The sequence below is a fragment of the Drosophila nasuta genome, chromosome 3 (assembly GCF_023558535.2).
Source record: "Drosophila nasuta strain 15112-1781.00 chromosome 3, ASM2355853v1, whole genome shotgun sequence".
NCBI classification, from domain to species: Eukaryota; Metazoa; Arthropoda; class Insecta; order Diptera; family Drosophilidae; genus Drosophila; species Drosophila nasuta.
Window position 1 is genome coordinate 11,036,333 of NC_083457.1, and position 20,292 is coordinate 11,056,624.

At 39.0% G+C, this 20,292-nt stretch overlaps 4 protein-coding genes across 5 annotated transcripts in view; all 4 read left to right on the forward strand.

Moving 5' to 3' along the window:
- LOC132789569 (heparan sulfate 2-O-sulfotransferase pipe-like) overlaps nucleotides 1–13,921 on the forward strand; it is a 31,478-nt gene extending 17,557 nt beyond the window's left edge. Inside the window, 5 exon segments of the mRNA XM_060797660.1 lie at nucleotides 4,776–4,942; nucleotides 11,401–11,459; nucleotides 12,441–12,530; nucleotides 12,533–13,008; nucleotides 13,557–13,921. Coding sequence (XP_060653643.1) covers nucleotides 4,776–4,942; nucleotides 11,401–11,459; nucleotides 12,441–12,530; nucleotides 12,533–13,008; nucleotides 13,557–13,896 — 1,132 coding nt within the window. The 3' untranslated portion in view covers nucleotides 13,897–13,921.
- A 95-nt stretch (nucleotides 13,922–14,016) lies between these two features.
- Nucleotides 14,017–15,688, forward strand: LOC132793609 (heparan sulfate 2-O-sulfotransferase pipe-like). The gene is made up of 4 exons (XM_060803606.1): nucleotides 14,017–14,022; nucleotides 14,082–14,802; nucleotides 14,847–15,086; nucleotides 15,149–15,688. Exons 1-4 carry the CDS (start codon nucleotides 14,017–14,019, stop codon nucleotides 15,382–15,384), a joined length of 1,203 nt encoding a protein of 400 aa, XP_060659589.1. The 3' UTR covers nucleotides 15,385–15,688.
- Nucleotides 15,689–16,009: 321 nt separating this feature from the next.
- Nucleotides 16,010–17,377, forward strand: LOC132789570 (heparan sulfate 2-O-sulfotransferase pipe-like). Of its 2 annotated transcripts, none has more exons than XM_060797661.1 (3): nucleotides 16,010–16,742; nucleotides 16,803–16,957; nucleotides 17,029–17,377. In XM_060797661.1, the coding sequence occupies exons 1-3, from the start codon at nucleotides 16,282–16,284 to the stop codon at nucleotides 17,223–17,225; spliced, it is 813 nt and encodes a 270-aa protein (XP_060653644.1). In that variant the 5' UTR covers nucleotides 16,010–16,281; the 3' UTR covers nucleotides 17,226–17,377. The 2 variants fall into 2 exon arrangements, with proteins under 2 accessions (XP_060653644.1, XP_060653645.1); XM_060797662.1 differs by having other exon boundaries at nucleotides 16,803–16,961; nucleotides 17,029–17,084.
- Nucleotides 17,378–19,574: 2,197 nt separating this feature from the next.
- LOC132789571 (heparan sulfate 2-O-sulfotransferase pipe-like) lies at nucleotides 19,575–20,266 on the forward strand. The gene is made up of 2 exons (XM_060797663.1): nucleotides 19,575–19,777; nucleotides 19,853–20,266. The coding sequence occupies exons 1-2, from the start codon at nucleotides 19,606–19,608 to the stop codon at nucleotides 20,041–20,043; spliced, it is 363 nt and encodes a 120-aa protein (XP_060653646.1). The 5' UTR covers nucleotides 19,575–19,605; the 3' UTR covers nucleotides 20,044–20,266.
- The last annotated feature ends 26 nt before the right edge of the window (nucleotides 20,267–20,292 follow it).

Consider the following 20,292-nt stretch of genomic DNA (forward strand, 5'->3'; position numbering starts at 1 on the left):
ATTCGAAATACTTAATGAAAAAAGCCATAATTACATGAAGTCAAGCGAGAGCGATCCAACGGACAACAGTGCGAAAAATGAATGCCGCAAAGTTTATTGAACCTTTTGTGCTGCCGCTGCTGCTGATGCTGAACACAAATGTAAATTATATTATTTTGCGCATATCAAATAAGCCGCATCATCCTCTGACCTGGGGGGCCAAAAACTAGTTATGAAAAGCCAACGGCACCGACATCGCCATCGACGGCGACTTTGCTATCACCATCGACGGACATCGGTGATTATGTCATGGCCAAAGCAGTTCTAACCGCCTTCAGTATCTATAATGTTAATGACCAAAAAGAATCGTTTGCCAAAGTCAGGGCCATGGAAAATCTGTGTGCATATACTCGAATATTCATAATTCTATGTCGTGTCTTTTGCCGAGTTCTTTCAACCGTTGTTCCAAAATGCTGAAGCCCCACTCAAACGCTGCCCGCGGGCCAATAAATTTAACTATCAGCCAAGCTAAGCTAGGCTGGTGCGAAGAAGTCAAGTCCGGCCGGGTTCAAACACCTTTCGAAACTTGTCTAATGAGTTCGAGTATTTATTTATTGATTGCTTCAAGCAGCACAGCTGAAGCGCGCACAGTGAGTCCAAATAGTTTCGCCACACGCTGTGTGCGTCTGCCAAGATTGCGAAAATCTTGAGAGACCTGTGTATCTCACAGATACATGTGCCAAATGGCTTATATAGTGCGCAACTCCATCTCGAGTTCCAACTTCAGTTCCAGTTCCAGCTTCAGCTTTAGCTTCGACTTCATCTGTCTCAACTAAAGCATTTTTCGCAATATTCATTTCTAATGCTCAAAGTGCGGCAAATTGTTTGCCATTTAGCCATTTTTATCGTATTGCAGTTTACAGTTGGTAGTTGGCAGTTGGCTGTTTGATTAGTTGGAAAATTTACCATCATTTAATTAAATTACTTATGATGCAGTTGTGCTTACGTATCAGCAACAACAACAATGAACGGAAATGGCAACCAATTTGCATGCGGCAAACTCAGGTTGTTTGCTGCTGTTGCTGTTGTTTGCTGCTGCTCTTTTCATTTTCTGCTTGTTTTTCTTCATTTTTCAGTGCTTAGGCAACACTGGAAGTGAAAGGCACGCGCTTTTCAAACTGCAATATTGTTGCAACTAAAGGCGATATACATGACTAGAAGGCATAACTCTTAAATCGTCCCTCTTCTTCTTTGGTTCTGTAAACGATACGAATGCAATCGTTGCTTTGTATGCGTATTAGAACGATTGAAAGGAATAAATGTTGTTACAGTTATGACGCTTTTCCCATAGTTTTCCTTAGCGCATTGTATTTCCGCTGACATCGGAAATGAATAAAGCTGTGAGAACAAATCGAAGAGCTGGACTAGGAAATACCCAGCACACAGCTTCCGCTACAACATTCTAGTTTTATCGCAGCTTCTTTTTTCTCTATACAGTATTATAGTAATACTTAAAGCTTTTCATAAGATTCTTAAATAACTCAGCTGTTTATTAAGATTGATGATATTTTGTGATTTAATAGTTAATTTAAGTAAGTAACTAGCTCAAAATAAACGTAACTAAAGAATTGCTTAATTTTGCACCTTTCTTAAAAAGACTTTGCTAACTTCAACGTATAAAAATGTATATTTTGAAGTTCAAGAAATCTAATGTATAGTTAATATATTAAAAAATTGGGTAACAATTCAGCTTTTGCATATAGTCTTATATTCTAAATACATTATTGTACTTTTTTTGGGTATTTCGTAGAAAAGTAATTTTGTTTTTCCTACATTTCACAAAAAGTAACTCTATGTAACGATGATCGATAGAATCATTTGTGATTTGTTTTCGCGCTGACCACGTTTCAGTTTGAATTTTATATTGTATCTATAGCAATCTATGCGCTACGTTGCTGTCCCAATTCAGCGCAGTTTAGCTGTGGTATCATCATCTGCTACTCCCACGATCCCCATGCACACACACTCACTTACACACATACTGGTATGGCAATAGAACTCTCTGACTCACAACGCGCTGTGGCACACAAAAAACGCTAACGAACCAAGTGTAGGTCCCTAATGGCAGGCACATGTGCTACGTGGCAGCAAACGAACTGCAGTCGCCAGTTGCCAGTTGCCAGTTGGTTGTTGGCTGTTGGTTGTTGCCAGTTGGCATCGAAAAACAGGAGCTGAAACTGGAACTGAAACTGTAACTGGGCGCAATGTGTTGACTACGATTCTAGCAAATGTCCGAAAAAGAAATCGACGCAGTCACGTAAAATTATTTTAATAATCACATAACTTTCGGCATTTACACGCCATGCGATCCAATGGGAGTAGCCCTCAGTCCCCCCCCCCCATACACACACACACACACAAAACTCCACGAGAAACAAAATGTCAATAAATTTTTCTTTTTTTTTTGGTTGCAGTACAATACAACAGAAAAAGAAAAGAATAGAACAGAACAGAACAAAATACAACAGAAAGTTGAGCCAGAGAACAAGTAAAAGTCGATGGGGGAATGGGGGAGGCAGCTCTTAAGTGGGATTTGCGGCGCACTTTAGTGTCAACTTTAACAATAAGTTGGCGCAGAAAGATGAGGAGTTGGAGTGCGGGGATGTGGAGTGCGGGGTGAAGCTCAAAGCATACATACATAAGTAAAAATCTTCTATTTGGACCAACCAAAAGGTTTTTTGGGGCATCAACTGTGGGCTCGAGCTAATGAAATAAAAACCCACGGCCATTGGTAGCTCAGAGAACTTGAGCTAAGTGCGCACAGCAGGTGGCCAAAAGTTAAAGCGCCTTATGGCCAAAGCGGTGTCGTTGACAGCGTTGTATCCGTCTATCCATCAGATACATTTCATTCGCCTTGCCTGCCAAATGAAAGTCAGCCTTTCGCTTCTAAGTCTGAGATTTAACACTCCGTATTCAACTCTACTTTCGAGTGAAGGCGGTGCAGTCATTTGAAATAAATTACTTTGTGCACCTGATGAAAACCAAACCAGCAAAAAGCCTCACAACAACAGCAGCAATAACAACAACAACAACAACAGAAACCACAACAAAAACTAACTCTGCTGCAACTGCAGCAAACCAGTCTAAGAGAAGCTCTGCAAAAGTCTGCCTAATATTTTGCTTTATTTTTTGCTATAGCCACATTTATTGTCATTATTATTTTCGTACTACATCGTTTCCCATTCCCATATTTCTGCTCCTTTTTTTTGGAGTAAATTTTTGTGTTTTTCTTCTGATGCTGCTATCTGCCGAGCAGATTTATGCCAACAAAGGCAAACAGAAAAAATAAAATTGTTGCTTTTAATTTTTCTCATTTTTTGCTGTTGTTGTGTGTTTTTGGTTTTTGCGATTCCTCGACAGCTGCATTAAAAAAGTTGGCCAAAGAAAACAGTTTGCATTGCAATTTCGACTTGGTTTATTTTTGTTGCTTTGTTAGCTTTGTTTTTGTTATCAACCGAACAACGTTGCGAAATACAAAATAGAAACAAAATAACCAACGAAAATGTTTCAAAAAGTGACCAGACGAAAATGCGGGGCGACAAAAGGTTGTGTCCGGTCGCCTGGGACCCGGCAAAGCGACTAGAGAGACAGACCAGAGACCAGAGACTAGCTTAGCCCTTATGGCTGAAGCCAACTTGCAACTTATTTATTTTCCCGCAGACACACAAGTGGGTCGTTGCTTTTGTATGTAGGTTTTCGACTTGTTCAAAAATAATGCAAATATTTGCTTAGCTTTAATTTGCCAAATCCGGTCTCAATTTTTCGTGTTTAACTAATCGCAGAAAAGAAGGCGTAGTTGTGAATTGAATATTAACAAATTTATCTGCTGCTTAATTATGTTTACAAAACGAACTGATTGAATACAAATGGATACAATGTGCTCCCTCATTATGGTAATCTGAATAATTTTCAATAAAGTTAAGCAAGGGGTAATAATGTTTGAGGTAATAAGTCTGATTATAACTGCAGTTAATCTATAAATATTATTACAGAATATTTCTTTTAAATTAGGTGACATATTTGTTGCAAATATGGACATATTAACATGCGTCAAAATTAACAAAACAATGCAATATTCAGGAATATTCAATCATGACATATGGTCACACTTTTGATCTTAGACTTACTCATATAAATTCCTAATTTTGCATTCTTAAAGTATCTTAATAAATACTTTTATGTAGTCTTTTCACACTACCAATCAATTCCCTACATAAAGCCAATTCACTCGAAATAAGGAATTTATTCTAGATATTGCAATTGTAACTGTTGGTAACTCAAGTGTGACTATTCCCCGAGAGACACAGTCTGTGCACCTTCTCTTGCCATATTGTTTGTTAATTTCTTGTATAATTTTTACAGTTGCTTGCTCTGCTGCATTTCATTTGCCCGACTGCACCTCTTGGACCGCTTGGCCCTCTTGCTGTGCTATTTTGTTTTGGCTTTCAGAACTTAATTAAATGTTGTCACAGCGTACACTTTGTAGTTTGTCGCTGGGGCAGCCAAAGAGCAACATAGCTGGGAAAGAATGTGGAGGAGGGATGTGGGAAGAGTATTTGAGAGGGTCTGTGGGTGACAGCGATTCGAAGTGTAAATGAAATAATAGCTGCTAAAAACCAATTTGGCGTAAATTACAAAAGCTTTACGGGGCTTATAAATAGAGTTCTTAAGCTGTCATTATGCGACCTAAAAGTGTGTTTAATAAAATTCTCAATTCTCTTTCTCTGTTTTTGCAGTTCTGTGGAGCTGATAGCTCTGTTGGCCATATCGTGCACCTTCTTTCTGTTCATGCACACAAACAAATTGAACAGTCGCCTCAAGGAAATGGAGGTGAAGCTGCAGCCATCGGAATTCTCGGCCCTGGGTCTAACCGGCAATCACATAAGCGGACATGATGCGGGCAGTAAGTAATCGAGATAAACATCTTGAAAACACTTGTTATACTTGTATTGTGTTAGTCCCCGAAACACGCATATTGCAAGGCCAAAAGGCCAGAACTGTGCCAAAGTTTACGCTCGATTGCAGGCAGCATGTTGCATGTTGCATGCGTGAATGCCACAGATACAAATGCATCTGTCAGATAAGCCCTTTTGTACACAGGAAATACAAACAATAACGTCTGCGGCTATGGCCAATTGATTTTTAATGACCACACTGATCCCTGCCCAGCACTCCAAATGCTCTTTTGTTAACACTTTTTGTGTGTAATATTTTTTGGTCCAGGGCCAACCATAAATTAGTCGAAACTTTTTAACTTGAATTAGTGCCCAATGCTTTATGCATGCATAAATTATTTTGCATAGTTTATATCCCAGTCACTAATACTGCAGAACAAAATGAAAATCAACATAATTTATACTGTATGGGAAAAATACGTTCCTAACATGAGCAAAATTTTGCATTTTAATATGCATGAATTGACAATTTGTGCAATGTAAAGAGGCAGTTGTTCTCTTTATAAACGTATTTTTCATACTATTTTTAGTACATTAATAAATTATTTATTGCTGCCAGCGAGCAGCTGCCCCAATGGACGCTGCGACTAATAGAAATTTAACCTTTTGACATGCGCTAAGCAGCCTTAAAAGTTTATTATCCTCCATCGACTTCACACTCGTGTTTTTATAAATAATGCAGCATATTTAAATATTGTTTGTCTGCGCATATTTATTAATTCAATTAGTAAATATGCAAAAGCCGACTAGATTGCATTTTTAAACTGCGGAAATTATGGATTATGTGCTCTCTTTTTCATGGAAATTATAAAAGGCATCGAATCTGTTAAACATTAGTTGAATAGTTTTAATTGAATTACATTATTTGCATAATGACTCACTATTATGATTATTATGATTATCACAATTATTATCTGCATCTATAAAGCAAAGTTCTATTTAAAAATATTAATTTAATGAGAGCATTTTTCCCAAACCAACTGAAATAAAAATTGTATTTGTTTGTGAACTGATTTAAACTAGAAAAGCAGTAAAATGTAATTTGATTTTTCTGATTTCATTCACATTTTTTGTGCGCATTATTTTGATAAACAGATATTCAATTATTTGCTGCGCATAAAGACAAAAAACCTATTAAATTACTGCAGTATTTCAATAGTGAAGTGAAACACAAATTACAATAAAAATGTAGATCACATTTCATGTGTCAATTGAAACTTTAAGAAATCATTTGTCTGAGAGCCACTCGACATTTAATTCTTTGTGTACTCACAAAATTTACTCGTATGTCGAGCACTTCAACGCAGAGAACTATAAGAGGCGATTCGAGTTTGAGTATTTTATGATTTGATTGCCTCACAATATTGCCCCCATCTGACTTTTCCGCAGAGAAAAAAAGGTCTTGAGATTGCCACTTTAGAATGTGGCTGAACCGAACCCATACTTAGGCGCAGCCAACTAACTAATAACTCTATCATTAGTTGGCCTGCAACTGTGAAATACGACTTCGTATTGTATCAAATCAGACTTTCCGCATGCAAAACCTTAATTTCAATGCCGGAAGCTTAGGTTCGTCTGGCTGGCAATCGCAATCCACTTGCATTCGCGTTCGCCGCATTTGCCGCTGACGAAATACGAGTATGCCAAAAAACCCGGACCATAGATCAAAGCGGAGTGTTATCGGTGACGAGGGGGTTGATCGCGAATCTCCGAGTCGCAAGTTGCAAGTCGCAAGTCGCGACGCGGCTGCTTCACGCCTAAGTGCGGCGATTGTCGGCAACAAAAGTCAACCGAAAGCACTGTGCACAGTGATTCTAAGGCAGATGATTTGATGAGCATGCAAACCTCTTGGACGAAAATAAACAGTTGTTAATTTAACTTAAATATTTTAGAGAAATATACCTAACTTATTTTGTTGTATGAGCTATACTATACTAAAATATTAACATGCAAATATAAATTATAATTGTCTGCAATGAATTTGCAGTGTAATATCATGCGTGGTTTTTGTATGATATATTCTATCATAAGGTTTTTTTTGAAGAATGATTTTGATCTTTCTATTAAAGATTAGAGTATGTGGTAAGGTTTCGTTGAAGAATGATTTTTACCTTTCTATTAATATGTTAAGCTTCTCAAAAATGAAAAAGTATAAGAGTTGAAAATTTGGTCTACATTTTTGTTTTGTGAGTAGCAAGGCTCTAAGTTCTGTTAGTTTAATTTCGAACTTAATAAGTATAGTGATGTTATCATAAAACATATATTAAAATGTAAAATAATATTTAAGATTTATCAGCATTTGATATTCATCATAAGATTATTACATATTCGTTACTAGATTTATTTCTAGAAATTCAGAAAAAGCTTTAGCAACATTACTTAATTATTACAAACATATGTATATTTGTCAGTTGGAAAATGATTATTTAATTGACTATTCAGATTTTGTTAACCTTATTACCTATTGTTTAACCACTGTGCAGCGGTCATGTGATCAACTGATGATGATGATGATGATGACTCTAACTACAACTGCAATAACTACAACTACAACTCAAAGTCTGCAGATGCGCTCCAGTACGATAGCAAGACATTTGTGGGCTGCCATCGCGCAGCTGTTGCTTGAGCTCAACTATTATTATTGCTGTTGTTGTTGTTGCTGTTGTTCAGCGCACGCGTCAATTGCGCTGCCGCAGCTGCAGAGGCAGCAGCAGCCTCAGCGGCAGCGGCAGCCACAGCAGTCGTGCTTAAGCATAGACGACAGATACAAATTGTCTGGTTAGGCCCAAAGCAAGGCGAAATGGCTAATGGCCAAAAAAATAAAAGAAAAACCTTGGCTTCCTCGCTGATGAGATATTTTTTTGTACTTTTTTGTGGCCAGCAAATGAAAAATACAAAATAACAAATACAAAAAAAAGTTGAGAAGAAAAGCCTTTTGGTTGCTGCTAAGCATTCATTCATAAATATTTCATATAATTGACTCGCACGACTTGACGACTTTGAAAACAAATACGAGACGAGTGCTACTCACATAAGTCAAGTTGATGACACCTCTCAAGTTGCCAGTTTTGTTCGGTGGATTTTCAGCATTTTTTTGTGTGTTCCAACATTGAACTTGACTTGGGCTAATTAGCAACGAAGACAAACAGTTGTCTGTGAGTGTGTTTTGCAGCATAGTGTAGCGTTATGTGGCTTTGTTTTTTGCTCCACTGAACAAGTGGGAACACGCAGTCCAACTAAAAAAAGAATGAAAGAAGCACTATACTTACTTATATGCATATATAATGACGAACTCTAGACAAAGTACTTTACGGTTTACTGTTCTTATTAAGCGGCCCATTCAAATTAATTCAATCTAGATGGCAACGGCAACACATCGTCTTATCTTAATTATATTTACCTCAATGAACAAACTTAAACTGTAGCCAAAACAATTCCAATTCAATTTAAGCGCTGGTTAAATGCTCCTAAACCAGTTTAATGTGGTTAGCACAAGCTACACAAACTTCGTTTTTCGTTTTCAATTGCAGCGTTTGATAGATACCTGACTTGTTTGGTAGTTAGCCTTAAGGCGAGGCAGCGGTCTAGTTAAAATCCATTAAAATAAAAAAGCAACTTAACCTGGCGATCAATGAACAGGAAAAAAGGCTCTGGCAACATTGCGTGCTTGGCTTACGAAAAAGTTGTTAAGTTTTAAGATTTGCAAATATTTACTATATACAAGAGTGTCAAGGAAATACTTGTTACATCAACTACAAGATATAACTATAAAAAGAGCTCTTCAATTGAATGAAAAATAGGATATTTTAAATTGCTACTAAGTATATCAAGTGAGTAGTATCTTTACTTCTTATCAACCCTTTATCTTTATGAACTGCACAACACTTACGAAAATCGAATTTCATACAATGTAAGTTATCGATTAGATATAGAAAAAGTGGCGGTAATCATAACTTAGGAGGACTTCTATGTCATTAATGTTATACCAAGTGTATTTGCTTCAATGATGTAATTCTATGATGCAAGTGTTTATACCAAAGTCGCATCATGTTTAGTTAATTAGAGATTAACAGGAAAACATGTTAAAAGATAAATAACACACAAAAATAAGTAAATGAGAAAATCTGCACACGTACACAAGATATGAAAATACATTTTAGAATCGATAAAAATGTTAAATATTAATGCGTATGAAATATAAGGCAAACAATAACTAACGCATAATCTTAGTAATATATTTATAAGCCTTTCTTCAATTGGATAACCAAGGTCTTAAGTCCAATGACATTCAAAAGTCTCTCGTGATACTGCAATTGACTGTGATTACACTGCACTTATACATACGTCGTAGTTGCGATAGAAGCAGCTACGCCCCGGATTGAATGAGTGGGTACATAACATAAACTCATTAATGAAGTTTTTTTTGTTTTTCTTTATAACTGACACATGTAATGCAGTTCACCTTCAATGGCCAATAGACGAAGTCGAGGCTAAGCGTTGTGACGACAATAACTTAAGAATAGCAAAAACTAGATTTACTTGACAAAGGGGTAAGCTGACGAGGGTTAAACTGAATGCACTACATAAATATACATACTCTGTCAGTATTGGAGTTTTGGGGCTAAGCTGCTTCATAAGAAACATGCATGTAACCCAATTTCAAGACCACACAAAAACTGCCAAAGCTAAGGCAAAAGGCTTCTCTAACCACAAAATGTATTTCACATTGGTTCAGTGACTTGAATTCGAATGCGACGAGCAAAAAAAATAAATACAGAAGTAAAACAAAAAACAGAGAAAGAAACCAGTTAGACTTGGCCACTTTCATTCAGATTCAGATTTTTCAGTGAAACTGACCAATGACCAAAAGCAAACCATATACGAATACACACAAAACGAATCTGGTTTATGGCCAATGGATTTGGATTTCCAGTTCAGACGCAAACTCAAGCTTATATCGTCGACTTCCTTGTTCATCAGGCTCCAGCGGGCAAATTATGAAATGCTTAGCCGCAAGACAGCCTACAACTACACTACACACTTGACTACACAAAACTCGACTACTACCACAACTACTGCTACAGTCGACACTCTCCTACTTTACCACAAAAGCAGCCGCAATCCACAAGCACTCCAATCAACTACAGTCTCACTCACAAAATCAAGATGTTTTCCGCCTGTCCAAAATGCTGAATTGCAGTCATTTAGTATGCAATTGTTAGCTTATAAAGTTGTAACTTGTAAATTGTCAGCTGCAACCAACCGATGCTACCTACGCCTGGACTATAACAATTTTAATTGCCCAACCTGTGTGGGGTGGACACTTTGCCTGTTCCTTAGTAGACCTAGTTTTTGGACAACTTTCAAACGAATGATAATGTGATGCGATGCGATGCGACTTGATCCACAGATAGGGAGCGATGATCATCCTGAAAGTGAAAGGAATCATCATGAGCTTGCATATTTATTGCTCTCACATTTATTTACCATTTACGCCGGCTTGTGAGTAGTACTTCGAAATGGAAATGGAGTGGATGGACTTCCCAGTCATATATTTATGCTCTTTCGCATTGCATAAACACTTGGTGAAAAGTAAAAGTATTGACAGCGGAGTCTCCCCCCGGCCAGGGGAGGAGTTGGCACTGCCCTCTGCGAGTGTTAAGGTCGCAGACGAGGCATAAATTAAAAACGAAACAAAAAAAATGTAGCCAATTGTCAGATAATAATAGCCAATAATCTATTTATTATTCCTACTTTTCGTATGTCTTTCCCTGCAGTCAATAAATGAAAGTCTCTTTCCTATCACTTGACTGTTAACAAAAAATTGCGTATACGCAAAAAAAAAACGAATTATTTTAGGGAAATAATTTAGTTGGAAAGTCGCAAAGCTTTTTGGGGACTTAAAGATTATTTAATGGCATCATTACATTTGTCATGGCTAAGTTTCTATTAACGATTTTTGATGACGTCTTGCGTCTACTACAAAACATTAATATCAAAATATGTAATGACAATATTGTACATTCATATTTAGTAATAAACTAAAAAAGCTTGTTGTTTTAGGTATTTATAGTTGCCTAGATCAATAAAAATACAATATCAAGTCAACATAAATATTTTTAATTGTAGTTTTGTACAAAAGTTTGAATTACACTTTGTACTAAAGTGATGTAAAGATGATTTCGCTTAATTCAGCCCAATCTATTTTAAAAAAGAGAATGCAGAGAATGCATGTACTTAGTTAAATAATTGTGCAACTTCTTGAAATTAAAGTCTTTAAATGTATTGATTTTCAAATGCATTGCTTGTATTTGCAACACAGCAATATTTCATATTTATCTCTCTTACCATTACGAAAATATAATATGACTACGTCTGTTTACAACTTGTTTAATCCACTTTTCAGAACACGATGACATCAATACGCTGCACGGCACCTATCAATATCTGAAGAGCACCGGCCAGGTAAGCGAGACATTCAATAATACACTTTTTACGATCTGCATTCGCCATCGCTGGGCCATATGTGTCACCATCGTAAACATTATTGCATACATTCTGGTTGGCCATAAAAAATATAAAAAATCGTCGACAAAAATACATCGAACATCAAAAAGCATCAAAGGAAAAGCTTCAGCTCCTCGGTGTTTGATATTTACCAAAAGTGTGTCTTGCCTCTTGCTCGCTCGCTCTCTCTCGCTCTTTCTCTGTCTCGCTCGCTCGCTCATATTTTGAATGGTAGTCCTATTTTGCTCATCGATCGTCATACACACACATACATATATAGTACACACATACAACGCAAACATCACTACACTAAATTTTACACAGAACTCTCCTTCTCTCTCTCTCTCTCTCTCTCTTTGGTATTCTCTCTCGCAATTTGCACTCTCTTTAGACTCTCCTCTATTTACACTAACACAAAAAACTACACTTCGACTCAGTCTTGGATTTTTGTCAGCGCAGTTAGCTTTTTGTCTCTTTTTTTTCTAGTTTGCACTTTTTTGTGTGAATAAAATTAATTGAGTGAGTTAGTTGCCAGATGCGCCAGTTGCGACATAGAAGCGATAGAAATTCGATTTAAAATGATTAAAAAATAAATGTATGTACATATGTATATAGTATAAAAACACGCGTAAAAGGTAAGTCGAATGGGAGGATTACTTGTACAATTTAGCCACATGTCAGTTGTGAAATTCGCGATGAGGTTGTAGAAAAAATATGATTGTGGTGGCCTGTGGCCAGTTAACTGTTAACTGTTGCCCCACAATCAATTTGTGCCTGTTGCTTCAGCTAAAATCCGCTTATGAGTCTGCCTATTCGTATGTGTACCACACACACACTCTCACACACACACACTCAACTCTCTGTATGTGTCTCTTGTGTGCAACAACAACAACTACAACTACAACAACAACGACTGCATCCACTTTTGCAATCCGGCAGCTACAACACCTGACCAGCGCCCAATTGAACAACACGTCGCACTCCAAACTGGATACACTGTTCTTCAATCGGGTGCCCAAGACGGGCAGCGAGAGAAGCTGATGGCGCTGCTCAAATTGTTGGCCAAACGCAACAATTTCGAGGCGCGTCGCGATCCCGAACAGCTGCTCGAAACGATTCTCATCGACAACGGCTTCGCACGCCATTTACTCGATGCCGAAATACTCAATTGCAGCACACCAAATTCCTACACAAAGCACGTGGCCTTTGTCATCTTTGCCGCGTATCAGAAACCATGGCCCATCTACATAAATCTTGTCCGAGATCCCATCGAACGGTTGATCAGTTGGTTCTATTATGCACGTGCTCCATGGTATTTGGCGGATCGTGCCAATACATTTGGTGAGGCGTATAAAATGCCCTCGTCGGAGTGGCTGCAAAAGGATTTCAATCGTTGTGTCCTCGAGCGGGACCCAGAGTGTGTCTATGAGCAGCTGGAGATGGGCAATCTGGGTGACCATCGAAGGCAGACGCTCTTCTTTTGTGGCCAGAATCTCAAGATTTGTATGTGAGTAGTAGCCAATGCTTAGGCGAGAGTCACTCGATTAGTTGTCAGTGGAAACAATGTGACAAGTTTAAGGAAATAAATAAAGTGTTGAAAGGTCGCTCTGTGATTGTTCATCAAATTTAAAAAACAAATCATTGTTCAATTATTTATTTAAAGATTGTAAATATTGTTATAAAAATACGAACAAATTTCAAAATATAATCCCGGAAATCCCAGAAAGTAATTCGAATTTTATTAAACTTTATTAACTGAAACACAATTATATTACGCAAATCTTAATTGCTCTGGAAAATTTTCAACCTCTTTTCGATCAAGATTTTAGGAAGTAAATAATAAACAAATAAATATGAACAAGTGAATAAATATTGCGATGCGCCAGACTATTTGTTCATCCTTAAAAAAAGAAAACAAATATTTTAGGCAAACTGCGTCACACGAAAAAAAGACGCATTAACCAAAATCGTTTCCATTGACAATTTATTGAGCAGACCACGCGCCAAAGAATTTTGCTGAGATGCCACCCAAATCTCTTCTCCCATCCCCTGCAGGCCATTCAACTCCCTTGAGGCCATGCAACGCGCGAAGCGGAATGTGGAAAAGCGTTACGCCGTCGTAGGCACTTGGGAGGATACGAACACAACGCTCAGCGTGCTGGAGACATATATACCACGATTCTTTGCCGGCGCCCGGGACGAATACTATGCGATGCAGCGGCAAGTGGAGAATGTGAATCGGAATGCGTTGAGGCCGACAATCAGCGAGGAGACGCGATTGCTTCTCAGCAGGAATCTGACGCACGAGATTGAGTTCTATCAGTTTGCCAGGCAGCGTCTGAATAAGCAGTATATAGCACATCACTTGGAGAGAGATCGCTCAGTTAGCGGCTAAGAATTCAAAAATAAAGAAAATATAGAAAAAATGAAAAAAACTACCGCAATATTGCTAATCTTCACTTTCGCATCACTTCTTGTGCTTTTCCTGAAACACTCTTTTAACCACCGCGTAGTCATGCTGGTACTTGGGATTTGTGACTGACAACGAAACTAAACAATCGCATCCTCTATGTCAAATAGCGCGGCCACAATGTGCACGCACCTCGACACACCGTGGATCTATCAGAACTCGACGATAAACACCATCAGACGCCCCATCAGCCACATAATCATCTGCACAAGGCATCGCACGATCGACAGCTTGCAATGCCCGAGAATAGACATGATCCGGCTGATGATGACTTGGACTACGAAGACGACGACGATGATGATGATGAGGAGGTGCATGGCATTAATCTGGCAGCCGATATGCTTAATAATACTAAAAAGGCCGAAGTCGATTTTGTCTTCTTCAATCGTGTACCCAAAGTGGGCAGTCAATCGTTGATGGAGCTGATGCGTCGCCTGGGCAAGATTAATGGGTTCCAACATGCTCGCAATCCGGGCAGCACTAAGGAGACCATCATGATGACCAAGGATGGGCAACAGGAGCTCGTTGCCGAACTGTTGACACGCCAAAAGCCACACATTTACAGTCAGCATGTTGCCTACATCAATTTTACGCGTTTCCATTTGCCACGTCCGATTTATATTAATCTGGTGCGCGATCCCATCGAACGCATCATCAGTTGGCATTATTATGTGCGTGCAAGATGGTATTATAATGACATGAAAGCAAAACTGGGTGAGAATTCGATTGCTATGCCATCGGATGAGTTTCTCAATCTCGACTTGGACACGTGTGTGAGGAACCATGATCCTTACTGCACTTTCACGCAGATGGAGATCAAGAATCCGGTGGGTGATCATCGCAGGCAAACCTTGTTCTTCTGCGGCATGAATAAGAAGCTGTGCATGTAAGTAGGCACCAAAGTAGGCAAAGTACGATAAGCGTATATCTAGTTACTCAAACTGCATCATTGGACTTTAGGCCCTTTAACTCGGAAAAGGCCATGCAGAAGGCTAAGCACACGGTGGAGTCGGAGTACGCTGTGGTGGGCACCTGGGAAGACACGAATATCACTCTCACCGTACTCGAACACTATATACCTCGTTATTTCGCCAATGCCAAGGTGGCATATTATTGTAAGCAATTATTTCCTCTAAAAAAAGAGCTGTGGGTATAATTCTCTCTGTCGACTTTGCAGTGGGCAAGGAAGGTCTCTCGAAAATCAATCGCAATAATGTCACTCGCACTGTCAGTGAGGAGACCCGTCAGATTCTTCGCAAGAATCTGACAAATGAGATCGAGTTCTATGAATTCTGCAAACAACGGTTATATCTCCAATATGCTGCTTTGGGCAATGGAAAACGCTTTGGCGAGGACGATTATCTTCTGGTGCCGGAGCAGCACGGTGGAAACCAAATCGATGACGAGTATTAGACTGTAGTTCAACAAAATATGAATAAAAATCTTAGAAATACTTAAGCGATTATGAACTCTTTCTGCTACACGTTGCCGTATTTTTCGTTTTGGTGTTAATTTATGTAACTTCCTTCTTAAAGTTGGCCGTTGAGTTTATTTGTCTGCAATATTGAGCAATATTCTGTTCTTTTCCATGGATATAATCTATGAAATGTGGTGCAAAACTTCCCTTTCATCTTCCAATCTTCAAGAAATTTATTAATTTTAGGTGCGCCGTGAAGATGTCTAAACTAATTGATTTGTTGGAAAATAATCTATAGAAAAAAAATACATATGTTCCTCTACAATATTAATTCTATTTGCTTAACAATGTGAACTGAGTCATTAAATTTTTAGTGCCATGATCTACATATATTTCCTAGTATGTGGAAATTTTGTTTGTTAAAAAATATACAAATACTTGTAGTGATCATTGAATTATTATACTCGGAATTAGGTCTATTAACAAAGTTTTCAAAGATCAATTTAACTGTTATTCTCAGTTTATCAAAAGAGTTTAAAGCTAAAAGTTGAGTCGATTTTTATTACTATACTTTTTTATTTACTTTGGAAAAAATCTATAAATTTAACTTAAAGAGTTTTCTAACTAAAAGCACCTACGTATTGCTTTTATGAATTCCTTGAAGACTTGCCTTCCATTCTTCTTGCACTAACTCGTCTACTGCTCGAATGGGTTTAGATTCTGTTTCTCTCTCTGTTCTCTCTAACACTCGCTTAGCATGGCAGTGATACCTTCGTACTTTTGTCTCTTGTTTTAAGTTGGCTGGACTGACAGCAGCACAATTGAACAATACACCCAAGGCAGAAAGAGAATATGTATTATTCAATCGCATAGAGAAGGTTGGCAGTCAATCGATGACACAACTTTTGGGCCAATTGGGTAGACTGCATGGCTTCCAGACCTATCGCAATGAGATACCACCCGTAAAAAAACCATTAAAGACCTTTGAGGAGGAGGCCGAAGAGGCTGCCGATCTCATGGATCTATCCGATCCCGGTGCCTATGTGGAGCATACAAACTGGATCAATTTCACGGCACACGATTTGCCCAAACCGATTTATATAAATCTGGTGCGACATCCCATACAGAAGGTGATGAGTGCCTATTACTATCAACGCCATCCGGTGATCTATGCCAATTCGTTGTTGCGTAATCCTAACAAACCCAAACAGGATAAGGAATATTTCGATACGAGCTTCAATGATTGCGTGCGACAAAGAACGAGTCCCGATTGCATCTTTGATCCGCACTCCAAGTACAATAGTGATTGGCGACGCTTCGCCTTGCGTTTGTGTGGCAATCAGCCAGTTTGTCTGTAGGTAATGCTCAGCTGATCGCTTCGACCGATGCCTCTAACTATCGTTGTTTCCTGCAGGAATTTGAATTCAGAGTTTGCCACACAGATAGCCAAGGAGCATGTGGAAAGGGAATATGCCGTCGTTGGCAGCTGGGAAGATACGAATATTACGTTGGCCGTGCTTGAAGCATATATACCACGATTCTTTGCCAAGGCCACAGAACTCTACTACTGTAGGTGCCTCACTTAAAAATCAATTTGATTATCTATTCTTAATCGTACGTATTTTTTCCTGGGGGTTCAGCTAAGCAGGACGAGTTTATGAAGAATGCAACGCCGCATGATAAGCATCTGGACGAGGATGTGGAGACATATATGAAGCAACATTTTGCCTATGAAATTGAATTGTACAACTTTTGTAAGCAGCGCCTCTATAAGCAGTATATAGCCATCAGAAAGACTGAATTCGAACAAGAATCTGTAGCCAATAATCAGACCTAAATACAGAATATTATTTTCATGTACATATACAAATTTGCAAGCAACGTGTGTGTGTGTCTTTCTTTTCTACTTTCGCTACTAATCTCAAGTTGGGTTTATGGTTAAGCATCAATCAGTGCAGTGCTATCAACGGCTCCCCTTCCCCTCGCATTCCATTCACAGATCCTTCAACTCAATGCCAATGCCCTGAATAACACAAAGAACGCTGAGATCGATGTTCTCTTCTACAATCGTGTACCCAAAACGGGTAGCATACAATTCATTGAACTGATGAAGCAACTAGGAAAAGTGCATGACTATGATGTCGAGAAGGATCCACAAAATGGTGGCATAATTCCCTTACTGGAGACTGCCGGCGAGAACGACCTGATCGACAATATTGTCGGCTTAGAGGATGGCACCGTCTTTGCCAGTCACGTCAACTATTTGAACTTTACCAAATACGAGCAACCTCGTCCCATCTATGTGAATATGGTGCGTGATCCTGTCGAGCGTGTGATCAGTTGGTATTATTATATACGAGCTCCGTGGGTGTTTGTGCCAGGACGTCGTCGCTCCAATCGCGAAATGCCGAATCCAGCGTGGGTCAATACAGAGTTCGATCAGTGTGTGCTGAATGGTGAAAAGGTTTGCACCTACATTGAGGGATCGCTGCTGGAGCGTGTTGGCGATCATCGTAGGCAAACGCTCTTCTTCTGTGGTCACAACGAGTTCAAGTGCACGTGAGTGAGATTTGAAGCTCTGGTTTGAGTTACAGTACATTCGCTTAACTGTCTTCGATATTTGTATGCATTATTTTTGCGTTGTACAGTGTGATTTGAAGTTTCTCGTACGAGTCGTTCATCAAGGTCTACTTGAATTCACTTAGCTGCCATGATATTTAAATGCGTCAATAAGAAATGTGCATTTGAATGATGTTAGGTTTAATCTCAGCAAATTACTCAAGGCAGTTAAGCGATTTACTGTATTCTCCCTCTTAATTGTTTGATTCCCTCCCTACACTTCACCCTTTACCCTTGCAGACCCTTCAACTCCCGCTTGCCCCTGCAGCTGGCCAAGCAGAATGTGGAGCGCGAATACGCTGTAGTTGGCACTTGGGAGCATACCAATGAAACCCTTGCTGTGCTTGAGGCCTATATACCGCGTTACTTTGCGGATGCCTCTAGAATGTATTACTGTAAGTGCTGCAGCAACTGCACTTCTCTTTGTGAATTCTTCTCTCATTGATGTGGTTTTTCAGCTGGTCTCCATATGGAAAAATCGAATGATAACCCCATGAAACCGCACATTAGGCAGGAGATCATTGACATGGTGCGTCGTAATTTTACGCGCGAAATCGAATTCTATCAATTTTGTCGACAGCGGCTACATAAACAGTATCTGGCATTAAAACTGAACGATCTTATGCGCATGGATGATAGTTTAGTCAATTTAAAGCAAGCCAATGAACTTGCCATTAGAGATTAGGTAGCTTAAGTAGTGAAAGTTAATAAAAGAAATATGCAATTTATTTAATTGAAAAATCAAGCTGACTTTGTAAGTGCTTTTAATTTTGCCTATCAGCGAATTTTAGGAATGATTATTGATTTCCTTTTCATGGAATTTAATCGCTGTCTTGCTTTTAACTTGACCTAAACGCAGTCAAGCAACTTGCTATTGCCTATCAATATCTTAAGCGATCTCTGCCCACTAACTTGTCTTCCTACTCGAGACTAACACAAAACTGAACAAAAGGGAAAAAATATAGTGAAATCAAATTCAATTCCTGCCATAACTGCAGCTGCATCGGCTGAGTGCAGAGCGTTTGAATAACACTCGTAATGCGGAGATAGAAGTTCTCTTCTTCAATCGCGCTGCCAAGGTGGGCAGTGAGGCATTGCTGGAACTCTTTAATGCGTTGGAGGTGTACAACGATGATCTGGAATTGGAGCGCAGTGGATTGCATGAGAACTCCCAGCGACAAATGACGAAACCAGAGCGTCGAGAAGCCGCTGAACTTGTGGCTGGATTAGATGATGGCACTGTGTATATAAGGCACATTAATTGGATCGATTTCGATGAGTTCGATTTACCAAAACCCATTTACATCAATATGGTTCGAGATCCCGTGGAGCGTGTGATCAGTTGGTTCTATTATGCGCGCAGTTCCTACAAGAATGCCATCGAGTATCGCAAGTCGCCGAACAAGAAGATTAGGCCCGCATCGTGGTATAAAAAGAACTTTAACGATTGTGTGCGCAATGGAGATCCCGAGTGTCAGTATGTGCCACACACGGTGAAGGATGCGGTGCCCAATTTCAAGAGGCAATCGCTCTTCTACTGTGGCCATCACGACGATTGTATGTAAGTAGTGGATTGGATCTAATCCGAGGAACATCTAATGATGAAAACTCTCAGTCCTTTCAATTCACCAGCTGCCATACAAATGGCCAAGGAACATGTGGAACGGGATTATGCTGTAGTTGGCAGCTGGGAAGACACAAACATCACTTTGAGCGTTTTTGAGCGTTATATTCCACGTTTCTTCCGTGGTGCTAAACTTATGTATGAGAGTAGGTTGAATATTTCTCTTCAATTTGTTGAATACGTTTTAGTATATACTCGTCTTTTCCCTTGACTATGATTAGTGCACAATAACAAGATCACGAATCGGAACAAGAACAAACGCAAGCCCTTCATTGAGCCTGAAGTCAAGGAAATGATTAGGAAAAACTTTACCCATGAGTATGAGTTTTATCACTTCTGCAAGCAGCGTCTGTACAAACAGTATTTGGCCCTCAATCTGCATGAGCTGGACAAGCATGGATTGTTAAAGTAGTAGACCTAACATACATACGTATATAGTAGTAGATAAACTTAATACATACTTGAATGCATTAAAAGAATTTCCAAACTTTTTGTTAGTAGAATGATTAAACAAACAAAAAAACTACTCGTCCACTCCACATACATATTTTTGTGTGTCAATTTTGTGTCTAATCCTTTATGTGGGTCAAGTGCTCCTAATCCTACCCTACTCCTTACCAATCCTCCTTCCTACCTCCTTCCCAACAAAAAACAGTTGCAT

Bases quoted from the DNA above. Each gene is read 5' to 3' on its own strand.
- LOC132793609 (XM_060803606.1), top strand. The intron at 14,803-14,846 runs GTGATCATCGCA...GGCATGAATAAG, and splicing joins GGAGATCAAGAATCCGGTGG to AAGCTGTGCATGTAAGTAGG. The intron at 15,087-15,148 runs GTAAGCAATTAT...TCGACTTTGCAG, and splicing joins TGCCAAGGTGGCATATTATT to TGGGCAAGGAAGGTCTCTCG.
- LOC132789570 (XM_060797661.1), top strand. From the start codon at position 16,282: ATGACACAACTTTTGGGCCAATTGGGTAGACTGCATGGCTTCCAGACC. The intron at 16,743-16,802 runs GTAGGTAATGCT...TGTTTCCTGCAG, and splicing joins GGCAATCAGCCAGTTTGTCT to GAATTTGAATTCAGAGTTTG. The intron at 16,958-17,028 runs GTAGGTGCCTCA...CTGGGGGTTCAG, and splicing joins GGCCACAGAACTCTACTACT to CTAAGCAGGACGAGTTTATG.
- LOC132789571 (XM_060797663.1), top strand. From the start codon at position 19,606: ATGATGAAAACTCTCAGTCCTTTCAATTCACCAGCTGCCATACAAATG. The intron at 19,778-19,852 runs GTAGGTTGAATA...GACTATGATTAG, and splicing joins TGCTAAACTTATGTATGAGA to TGCACAATAACAAGATCACG.